At 37.8% G+C, this 11,648-nt stretch overlaps 1 protein-coding gene across 5 annotated transcripts; it reads left to right on the top strand.

Moving 5' to 3' along the window:
• Window positions 1-6,673: 6,673 nt before the first annotated feature.
• Window positions 6,674-11,281, top strand: isl2b (ISL LIM homeobox 2b). 5 transcript variants are annotated; one of them, XM_063463890.1, is made up of 6 exons: window positions 6,674-6,825; window positions 7,178-7,367; window positions 7,762-8,024; window positions 9,073-9,371; window positions 10,050-10,217; window positions 10,511-11,276. In XM_063463890.1, the coding sequence occupies exons 1-6, from the start codon at window positions 6,768-6,770 to the stop codon at window positions 10,625-10,627; spliced, it is 1,095 nt and encodes a 364-aa protein (XP_063319960.1). In that variant the 5' UTR covers window positions 6,674-6,767; the 3' UTR covers window positions 10,628-11,276. The 5 variants fall into 5 exon arrangements, with proteins under 5 accessions (XP_063319960.1, XP_063320124.1, XP_063320040.1 ...); XM_063464054.1 differs by having other exon boundaries at window positions 9,073-9,359; window positions 10,511-11,274; XM_063463970.1 differs by having other exon boundaries at window positions 9,076-9,371; window positions 10,511-11,274.
• Window positions 11,282-11,648: the final 367 nt, after the last annotated feature.

Genomic DNA, 11,648 nt, shown 5'->3' on the forward strand with positions numbered 1-11,648 from the left:
CGGCAGGTTTTTGGTTCACCAGAGTCACCAGTAGTTTTGCTGGGGTCGGTCAGTTTTCCCAGAGCTCTGGCTGTCTGCCATTTAGTTTCACCATGCTCATAAACATACACACACTCTCCCACACACACCACGTGCACACACACGCACTCACACATGCACTCACACAGCTGGTGGAGGCAGCAGGTCAGGGAATCTTGCACCTGCTGTCCTGTTAATAAAATACCCCAAAGTGATGCTGAAACCTCTTCCTTCACACAGAAAAGCTCCCCTCAGGTGTAAGGACATGAGTGCTTTACAAAACCGGGAAATCCTGACACAGCTAAGATTATCAGCTGGTCTGTAAGCAGACTAGAGCAACTGACTAAAGCTTGGACACACTCAACATTCAGACATAATGAGTTGTCTTAAATGGGTGAAAAATCATGATTCATTTCTTGTTAGGAAAAAAAAAATAGAAAAATGTCTATTTGAAAGCCCCCATCACAGTGTGAGTGTGGTAAAAAATAAACACATGGAGATTGCAATAAAAACTACTTACTTATTTCTACCACCACTCCAAAACTCATTTCAGTTAGGTCCATAAATTTTTGGACAATTTCCCAATTTTTGTAAATTTAAGAGTGCAGAATTTCAGCTTTATAGCCAGCTGTTAACTTGTTATTTCATAACAATAGAAGCAGATAGAAGATGTGATGTTGATTCCAGGTGTGGTCGCTTTTCACTGGAACTCTTAATATGAGAGCCAAAGACCAAAATAAACCCATCAGAGAAATAAAAAAAGAAAATGAACCAACATTCTTAAAAAGAACGAATGTGCCGGCCAGCTCAGTTACACCAAAAAGCCCAACAACTAAACATAGTGAAGAACAACAAGTTCACAACATCTAACCAAGTCAAACACACAGGCAGTAGGTATATCATGGTCAAAGTCTACAATCAAGACAGCACTTTACAAATTAAAACATACAAAGTGTTTACAACAAGAGAAAAGTATGGAGAAAGAGAGAAACAGCTTGTGATCAGAACATGGTGGAGGCATCAGCATGTAGTGGAACCGCGCCAATATTGTTAAACAGATGATGTGACTACTGATAGAAGTGATAATGATAGAAGTACCATTTATTCTGAAGAGTACAGCGCTCAGATTCGATTAGATGCTGCAAAAGTTCACAGTCTAAATTGGCCACCTGATTTCAGCCCCAAGAAAGAATGTGTTTCATCCTTTTCAGTTACTGAAGACCAAATTAAGAGCCGAAAAACCTTGAATTAAAGCTGAAAGACTGCATATCAGTTGCACATTGATCTAAAATCTATTGTGATGGTGTACAGAGGCAAAAAATAAAAAACATTTTATTGTCCAAAAACCTTATGAATCCATCTGTACTAAAACTAGACAAAATGCAGATGTAATGCTACAGTAAACTTAACAAAACTACTTAATCAATAAACAATCAGTAAAATGAATTTGTTAATGGTAAAACATAAACATAAAACTGGACATTAGAAGTACATACATGATATGATTCATTGTGGTGAGGCCCTCACACTTACTGATGGTCTTGTTTTGACTGGTCCGAACAAAGATATTTCTTTGCTCATTTAAGTGACATCCTGTTGGTAAAGTCACTGATAAGCGATAACAAGATGCCTGCTCTGTGCTTATGAGAGCAGCTGATAAGAAAAATACAAGATGTGCATTTGTAAAATAAAACAGGCGGCTGACAGTTACACTAATAAGGTAATAATGGTGCAGGTTTTTCAGTCCAACAATGCAGAGCTGCCCTGAGGCACCAATCAAAAATTAATACTAATTATCACGTGAATACTGCATTAACTCTGAAGAATGATGAATTATAAATCTGCAACATGGTTACCCCCTCAGAACGACCTCACTTGCATAAAGGAAGTGTTTTTGTGCTTTTTTTTTCTTGCACAGGCATTTTTGAGGACCTATAACACTGAAAAACACACAACAATAAAACAATGTTATGTATTAAAATAATTACAGTGACTTTGATCAGATCTTAGAATCTGGATGTTTGAATGAATTTTTTTTGTAGCGGAAATATTTAAATGAGCATGTCAAAAAAATCTTATGCAGGGGTAAAATGTGTTACACTAATAGTAGAAGTCTTGGTTATTATGTATCAGTTATGTATATCTTTATTTGAATTAACTGGTATATTTAAATTAGATAAAAGTAATCTTCAATTAAAAGTGAATTTTAAATGATTATTAAAAATATTCCAGTTCAGGATTTCTGTGTTTGGTTTTTATAAAAGAAATTAAAATGACACTGCATAAAAAATGCATTGAGTCATTGGTTTGAGACAGATAAACAGTGTGTACATTACAATTTTCGCCATATGGCAAATCTGCACATCACTGGGGAGAAAGACAGCAGTTATGTCACAACACACATGCAGCGAAAAAGACACACACAGCCATACACAAAGGAATGCACACACATCACAAAACCTGACATTTGCATATACAAAAAATTAGCATAACATCCAAAATTCAGTTCATCAACCAGGTCACACAATAGTATGATGTTATCTCTGCTGTTCAGCCCCTTAATTAATATGAAAATATAAATGTAAACTGACTTGAGGTGTGAGATTTTTTTCCCCTCTGAGACTGTGTATATTAAAACTGCATTTACTTTTTGAATACATACCAAGCTACATACCAACCGTATGCTTCATTTAAACCAGCAATGACAGGCAATTCATGAGCAAATCACACATGTACACACTGTGGCCTGGCAAATACGACAGACATGATGAATAAACAAAAAAACATTGTTCTCAGTTGTTCTAACTTTTCATGAACAAGTCCAACATGTCCAAAATGAAAAATACTTTTGGAAAAATGACATATCTTTTTAATTATAACAATGTGTTTCGATACGAAAGAAAAAAAAAAGATGCTCCAGCAGAGATATACAAACTGGCACAATGTCAACTGAATCCAGCTTGTGGGGGGTTTGAACGGATGGGTGTTGTAAATAACTTATAGGTCTGACAATGGAGGCAAAGTGCCATCGAACCCAAAACATTCAAGAGCAAACGAGTCACTGTGAAAAGTTCAGTAATGCGGAGCGGGAATGCCCAACTGAATTCCAAACAAGAACATTTGGCTCTTGCCAAAGTTTAAGTGGATGAGTTCAGTCACACATATATATTTCATGAGGTTAATGGGCCCCATCAAACAGTGATTAGAGATTCTTCTGGGAGGCTTTTATTCCAGAGTGACAACTAGGTTGGCTGGGCCAGATCTAGTCAGTAACAGGTCACAAACAATGTTGCTGTGTGTGATTTTTCCTGACACTGCAGACTGAATATATAAATAAAACACATGTAACCCTTGACCCCACAGTATTAGCCAAACAGTGACGGTACCTGACACTTTTATTCAGAGTTTTATTCTTTAGACTACACATTCTGGCTAAAACACTGCCAAAAAAAAATTGTTGAATGATTAAGAGCACCAAACGTAATGGATGTTTCTACAGAATCGACCAGGCCTTGTCAATTCTTTATTAATATTATGATATATTTCCATGATATCGCTTTCTAATTCTTCCTCAGGAGGAAAGGTAGCAACGACAGAGACATAAATTTCCTTCATTTTATTTATAGTACTTAACTTTTAGCCTAGCACAAACCTGATCAGGATACATGGCCCTGACAAACGTTTCTTGAGATTTGAACTCAAGGAGATCTGAAATAGTTCAACAGCCAGGTGAGTAGACACTCGGGGGAGGATTAAAAAGGAAGTTCTCGGCTGTAAAGAGAACCACAACATTTTAGGCTTACAAAGCCATCAAAGACCTTCAGTGACCATGACTGAGCCCATGAAAGTTAAAGTAATGGTTATAATGAGCCCACTTAAGGTTGGGCGAAAAGGTCATGTGAAAGCATACACCACTCTGTCTGGTTTAAAAAATATCAGCAACAACTTGCTTTATTATTTAAACCCCTTCTGAAATGGTAAAAACAGTGGCTTGAATATCATACTGCTTTCTGAAATATATTTTATATTTATTGCAACCTAAAGTGACCGACGCTGGTGAATCAGACATAATGAATCAATCACACACAACATATTCTTTTAATACTAAACAGACTAAAGCCTAGTCTAGAAATAAAGATCAATATGAGTTGAATTGGAATACCTATGATGTAGTCTAATGCAACCTAATTCAATTGAAATACCATTAGATCTGCAAGCTGACAGTTCTATTGAACAATCACAGGTTACAAAATTAGGTCACTGATCTAAAAGAAAGACATTTTATATGCACGAGAACATTGCGATGAAAAATCCAATATGCATAATAAAATATATATCTGGACATCTGGCTCTTTCATGTCTATCCAAGCAACTCACTATATAAATGTATCAATATTATAATATTATAATAGAGAATACGCTATAGAGTGAGCCTGGGTTTACCAGATATGACGTTATTATATGATTCGTTGTGTGCATTCTTATTACTTGCAATATTAAGGCAAAATAAAAGTGAAAGTAAAGTAAACAAGAAAAAAGTGCTTGTCTTTGAAAAATAATTCTGTTTGGAGCTAAACAACTAACCATGTTTCTTGTTGATATTAAGTAAAAGATACAATGTTTAATATTAGGCATTGCACATAGACTGTATAATAGGAAGATGCTTACATGTGACTTAACGTACTCAAGAAAGTGGATTTCATTTTTCTAAAGCAGAACACCAGAGAGATATTGAGCCACATATATCAAGTACATAATTATATGTATGCTAATGGTAAAAAATCATAATTTTTTACCATTAGCATTTTAACTTATAAATGTAGATTTCATTTTATAAAATTCAATTCTCTCTAGAAAACTAAACACCATCAAAGCCTACATGTATTTCTCAAAGCTACACTTTATAAATCAGCTACTTCTGGTAATTTTGGTAATTTTGAGTGGTAAAAACTGGATTACCTGTGCTCTGCTGGTACCAGTGATTAGGCATGACAGCCCTCTTCCCACCTCGCTGATGGCACCACTGGCAGCAGTGCACTTCGATTTGCTTTTTATGAGTTAAAATCTCAAAGAATCTGCTGTAACTCTTTACAGAACTTTAGACACATTTTTTTTTACCTAAGCTTAGCATGAACCAGAGTTGAAGGATAATAACAACACTTATTTGGAAGCCCTTCTGTCAGTTGTTGTGCTTGTTAAACCCGTGCAAACAAGAGAGAATATAGAGGAGGAAGATGCAGAAAAATATCTAGAGTTGAAAATAAACTGACAAAGAGAAACAAAAATATCAACAGAAACATCACAAGATAACATTCAACAGTTATTTTTTGCCTAAGGAGAAACTCAGACGTCCAAATCGAGAAAAAAACGCTTCTATTTGTTTGGTTTAACTAATTCTATGGAGCATATAGAAAAAGACAGCGAGAGAGGGAGAGAGAAAAAATTGAGTGTTTTGCAATTATTTCAATATTTATTTCTTATCAAATTTTTGCATATGGACTTGACCCCGACAGAGTGTGGAAATGACTGTCACAGTGGTTGCGAATGGAATTGCTGAGCCTACAATTTTCATTTTCCCATGCAGAGATCCTTTTAATATAGTTAAACTGGGAAAAGTGAACTTACATGTAAAAAGCAACATCTCAGACTGTTGAGAATGCTTTCATTAGTTGTTTCCATCTACTCACAAAGACCAGTTAACTTTAATTATAGGATTAATTAAAGTAGACCTGTGGAAATTCATAGATCTGTAGTTCTCTTTAGTTAGCTTTAGTTTTCTTATAGATTGACTAACTGATTTATCTGATGCCAGTCCTAATTGCTATGCTTAGCCCCACGCTCATCTCTGCCCTTTAACATACGCAGTTCTGGTTTTCCTCCAGTAGGTGGCCTTGTTCTCATAGATGAGCAGACCGGACAGAGCAGAAGACTTTGACTGTGCTCAGAAACACTGAATTTATTTATAAAAGTACTTATAACTGAACTAATGTCTTATTTTGGGTTCAAACACACTTAAAACAAGATATGGGCAGTAATATGCACGAACTTTTCTTCCAGGCTTGCAAATGTGATATGGAAGAAAGCAGCAACATATTTTGCCATGGCAGATTTAGTTTGCTCTATCTGATATTAAGATAGTTTATTTGATTAATCAATAATTCATTGGAAGCAGTATGGAAATGCTGCACCTCTTGAATCTATGCAGTACAGCTGAGCCGAGCTGAAAACTGACGAGCTTTTCAGCTCTAAATAATATCATCTTTAATAATCAGGCTCATTTCATTGAGTAAAGAAGGATTTTAATCTTAAGAGTAGTTTTAGTAAAAACATAAGGATCATTTAGATGTTTTTTTTTTATTTTATTGGTAAATGATTCAACAGGATTTTGATAATGAACATATTTTTATCTTGCCAACACGAGTCAAACTGATTCGTTGCCTTTATACGGTTTTATTTTATCTTTGTTAAAAAAAAAAAAGCAAAATATGAACATCTGTACTCCGAAGCTTTTGTCAGTCATACACATCAACGAGATTTATTTTTTTTTCCAGAATGGAGGAGAGGTGCGGTGGAGCGATTGGAGAGTCCGATGTTGACGTAATGACGTCAGAAGAACAGCGCGTGGGACCCTGCAGCCTCTTCGGCCCCCCTCCAGTCCGGAGAGACACAAGTTATCAGGGAGGCAGCCGAAGGGGCAGTTCATCTTCTTACATCTTTTCCTCGTCTACAATCCCCTCTACCCGTCCTGTATGGTGGATATTATTTTCAGCTCTTCTTTCTTGGGTGATATGGGGGATCATTCCAAAAGTAAGTAAGCCAAGCTGTTCGGTCAAGTTTTAAGTGGCAGATTTTGTTTTCGTCGGTGTGGCTACATGATATATTGGGCAGTGCGCCGATTATTTCACTTATTTTCTCAGTAATACTATAGTCATTTGTGTGGCTGTGTGTTTCAGGTGAGATTGTGATAAACGAAACAATTCCGTATTTTGCTTTTTGAGTACTGGCTAAAGTCCCCAGCTGTTACATAACAGCAAGTGTTGTCAAGTCTGCAAAACAGAGAAGTTACTTTAAAAACCCCCACAGTGAAACATTATAGGAATAAATGGTGCAGCTGTTCGTGTTCTTTCGGATGCATTTTCAGTCTGTGGACTCTTTGCAGAGAAGCCAGGATTCGCGATGTGTGTAGGATGTGGAAGTCAGATCCATGACCAGTACATACTGAGAGTTTCTCCCGATCTTGAGTGGCACGCAGCCTGTCTAAAGTGTGCGGAGTGCAGCCAGTACTTGGATGAGACCTGTACTTGTTTCGTCCGGGACGGCAAAACCTACTGCAAAAGAGATTATGTAAGGTAGGATTAAAAAAAAATCCCCTAATTACTGAGTGATATTAGTCGGTATAAATTTAATGTTGGATGTATTTAGGCTATTGATTACAATTTCTATTATGAAAAAAAGTGAGTGAACTGTGGACACAAAATAAAATATAAATCACAAGAAAACCTCTGTAACATACACCCTAATTGCGCAATTTATTATAAAATTTTGCATTAACGAAAAACATATCTAGGCCTACACACTGCTTTAACATGTTATCAATGAAAATATATGTTATGATGCCTTAAACACTTAAAAGAGCTAAAACTTACATCTTTGACTGAACACCCCAAAGTTTGTGTGTGTGTGTGTTGTTATTTACATTTCCCGCAGATTTTTAATGCTATTCAATGAATCTATTCTTGCTAGGCTGTTTGGAATTAAATGCGCAAAATGCAACCTGGGGTTCAGCAGCAGCGATTTGGTGATGAGAGCTCGGGATAACGTGTACCACATCGAGTGTTTTCGGTGCTCCGTGTGCAGCAGGCAACTGCTGCCGGGAGACGAGTTTTCTCTCCGGGAAGAGGAGCTGCTGTGCCGGGCGGACCACAGCCTGCTGCTGGAGAGAAGCTCCGCAGGAAGCCCCGTCAGTCCCGGACACATCCATTCCAACAGACCGCTGCACCTGGCAGGTCAGTTATTATTATTATTATTATTATTATTATTATTATTATTATTATTATTATTATTGTTAGCCCTGTTCATTTATTGAAACTATGTCCTAAAAACGCTCTTTTATAAAAACTTGTAAATTATATGAGTTTATGTACAAATTATGAATAAAATCCTTGTAAAATGGTCAAGGTTTATTCTTATTGTTATTATTTTTTAAAACTTCTTCCGCCCCTCAGCATGCAGGTAATTTGTTGTGATTGGACTGTGTGTGTGTGTATGTTTGTGTGCGTGTGTGTGTCAGCTGTGTGCTGCGACCTTTCTTAGGGCTAATTTCATAATTGATCTCGTTAGGAGTAACCTGCTCTGTTGCCATTATCTGAATAATCTGGTATTTGAGTCGGCTGTGACAGTGTGTGCGTGTGTGTACGTGTGTTCGCAGAGATCCTGAGGGCGTTTGACCACAGAAAGAAAATAAAGTAAACGTGAGAATTATGCTCACAACTTCCTGATTAGTAAAACAGAACAGGTTTGTACACGTCAGTAAAACACAGGTCTCTAGCTGTGACATCGCTGCTCCTTTTTCACATTTAATAAAAATGTTCCCTTTTATGGCGACAGCGATTCACGACGTGAGTTCAGCCGGAAAGTGCAGCCTTGAAAAACAGTTATTAATTGTAACAAATCGATTTTTACGCTTATTGTGCCTTATTTTATTACACTGCGAGAGAATGTAGAAATCATAATTGTTTTTCTTATCTTCAGATAAAAATTAAAGCAGCGGGCATTTCTGGCAATATTGATTTAAACAGCAGTTTACTGGAACGTGGTTTAAAAACGCTGCAGAGGTTTTTTTTCTTCTCTTAGTTTAATTCACGTCAGACTGATGAATATGGCTGGTTTTTTCTGCATAATGCAAATCCATCTAAAGTGATTTAGAAGGCAAAAGTGCACAGATTGAGATGAATGGGCTGCAGAGTAATTGTATCAAAACATTAATGTTTCCTGTACAAGACCTTCTTAGTGTGTCACAGTCACTGACAGACGTATCCCTTTCTCTGTCCTCAGCAGATCCTGTAACGGTGCGGCAGGCTCCGCATCGGAACCACGTCCACAAGCAGTCGGAGAAGACAACGCGGGTCAGGACGGTGCTGAACGAGAAACAGCTCCACACGTTGCGGACCTGCTACAACGCCAACCCGAGGCCAGACGCGCTGATGAAGGAGCAGCTGGTGGAGATGACTGGCCTGAGCCCAAGGGTGATCCGGGTCTGGTTCCAGAACAAGCGCTGCAAAGACAAAAAGAAATCTATCCTCATGAAGCAGCTCCAGCAGCAGCAGCAGAGCGATAAGACTGTAAGCATCTTCGTAAGTTTGACCGCTTAATTACTATCTTCAATTGTTCTTTCATTTAAAGCCATGACCTGAATGTGAACTCGGTTATGTGTTTGATGCTGCCATACATCTTTGTGACATGCAAGTTCTCCTGCAAAGTTGCAAACAGATGCAACTCCCACGAAAATAACCTGATAGCTTGTGATTTTTTTCTTTTTGTTTGCTTTGTGAATTTTTATTTTTCCATTAGTAGAAGCTAATCCTTTGCGTTTAACCTTTTTTAAACTTGTGATTCGACTTACCTTTACTTAGAGTGAGGCCCAGTGCAACCTTGCAGTGCGATGCTGTATTCAAACTTAATGTCAATGAATAATAAATCAGCTACTTTGACTTCAGCTGCCTGCCATAAAAGATAAAAAGGGCTCTATGTATACAAGCTTTCTCTATTAGATCAGTTTTTCAGTCTTTTTTTCGCCCCTAAAAAACTTTAATAAAAACCCCGTCCTTTATTTATTATTTATTATTATTTATTTTCCTCCCACAAATATTGCACTCATCTCAAGTGGTCCATGAAGATGAGCATGTGCAGGGTTTATAGGGGTCAGAAGGATAAACAGAAGTTCTCTGGACACCACGGTTGTTGACAAATTCTTCCTTGCAGAAAAGAGACACATCGTTCTTATTCTGTGTGTTTTTGTAAAATATTCTCAGAGCCTGCAGGGCCTCACGGGGACGCCACTTGTGGCTGGGAGTCCTATTCGACACGAGGGGAACGTGCAGGGAAACCCAGTGGAGGTTCAGACCTACCAGCCTCCATGGAAAGCTTTGAGTGAATTCGCCCTGCAGAGCGACCTGGATCAGCCAGCTTTTCAACAACTGGTGTGTGTGTTCAGGACAGACTGAATGTGACATGATTTATACATACATAGGCTGCTTGTGCACTGCATGTGCACGAAAACAATAGCCAGTAAATTCTGTAGCATGCGGTCAAATACAGATATGCAACACATGCCCGCACTCACATGCAAAGTAATTACATTTGGCCACGTGTGCGTCGTGTCCTTTGCAACAGTAAAGCTGAACTTTCACACTGGCAAAAAACAAAACAAAACAAAAACTAAAAAAAAAAAGTACTAAAGCCAGTATTCTGGTACGTTGTTTTCTGCTCTCAGGTGTCTTTCTCTGAATCGGGATCTCTCGGGAACTCCTCGGGCAGCGACGTGACTTCTTTGTCTTCTCAGTTACCGGACACCCCGAACAGTATGGTACCCAGTCCGGTGGAGACGTGAAACGGGGCCCTCCAGACCTAATGGTCATCCTCCTGCAAGGACAGTTGCAGCATGATCCCGGTCCCTTGCATGTGACCAACTCATCACATCGCCCGAATTTTCAGTGGAGAGAGCATTTTTTTTTCCTGACACGCAGAAGTTGGAACCAAGAGAGCACCAATTGACTCCGACTTTTCTTTTTTCTTTCTTTTTTTTCGGAGTTTTCATTGACAAAAAACTAAGCAGAACAATTGTTGCATGACTTGATACGGAGAACGAAGATGTACAGAATACCTCCCGATGGATATATTACAACAAACCAACCCTCAGAAACAAATTGGAAACATTTCCACGGTGATCCAGATGGACATCTTGCAATTTAATGTGATCATAATGTGTCTTGTTTTTTTTTCAACATGAGAATTTTTGATACATTCATTTCGTTGTCGAGTCCAGTTGACTTTTTGTCTTAAGGTCAGAGCATGATAATCTGCAAAGTATTCGTGTTGTAAAATATTTTATCTTAAGGGCAAGATACAGGTTGTTTGAGCTTCTCGAACAAAAAGTAAATTATTGTTATATTATTTATTGTTAGGAAAGCGATTCGCTAAGGGATTATTAACTGAGAAAAAAATAAAAACACTGAATACATAAAGTGTCTTCGTGACCAGTCATTGTACAGGCGCATTATTATTTCACATGTGCATTTATAAAGCAATGCAATTTAATATATTTAAAAAAAAAACGCTTTAAAATGAGTAGCTACTGCCCATCTGCCACTTTATGGACCTAATTAAGATTTTCAGGCGCTTTTATTGTGATAAAAATAAATTCACTGTCCAGTCCCAAATACAGGGAACATATTTTCACTCTTCCTGACAGCGTGTAATTTCTGATTAAAAAAAAAACAGCAACAAATTACCTACAAATTTCATTCTAGGGCGTGTTTCGTATTTTAAAAGCATTCATTTCTGCTGCGCTGAATATGTTGTTTGTCCTGTTCAACCTAAGTGAAGCTGGCTCTGTGGTCTTATCACCCCCC

Source organism: Pelmatolapia mariae, linkage group LG1 (genome assembly GCF_036321145.2).
Source record: "Pelmatolapia mariae isolate MD_Pm_ZW linkage group LG1, Pm_UMD_F_2, whole genome shotgun sequence".
NCBI classification, from domain to species: Eukaryota; Metazoa; Chordata; class Actinopteri; order Cichliformes; family Cichlidae; genus Pelmatolapia; species Pelmatolapia mariae.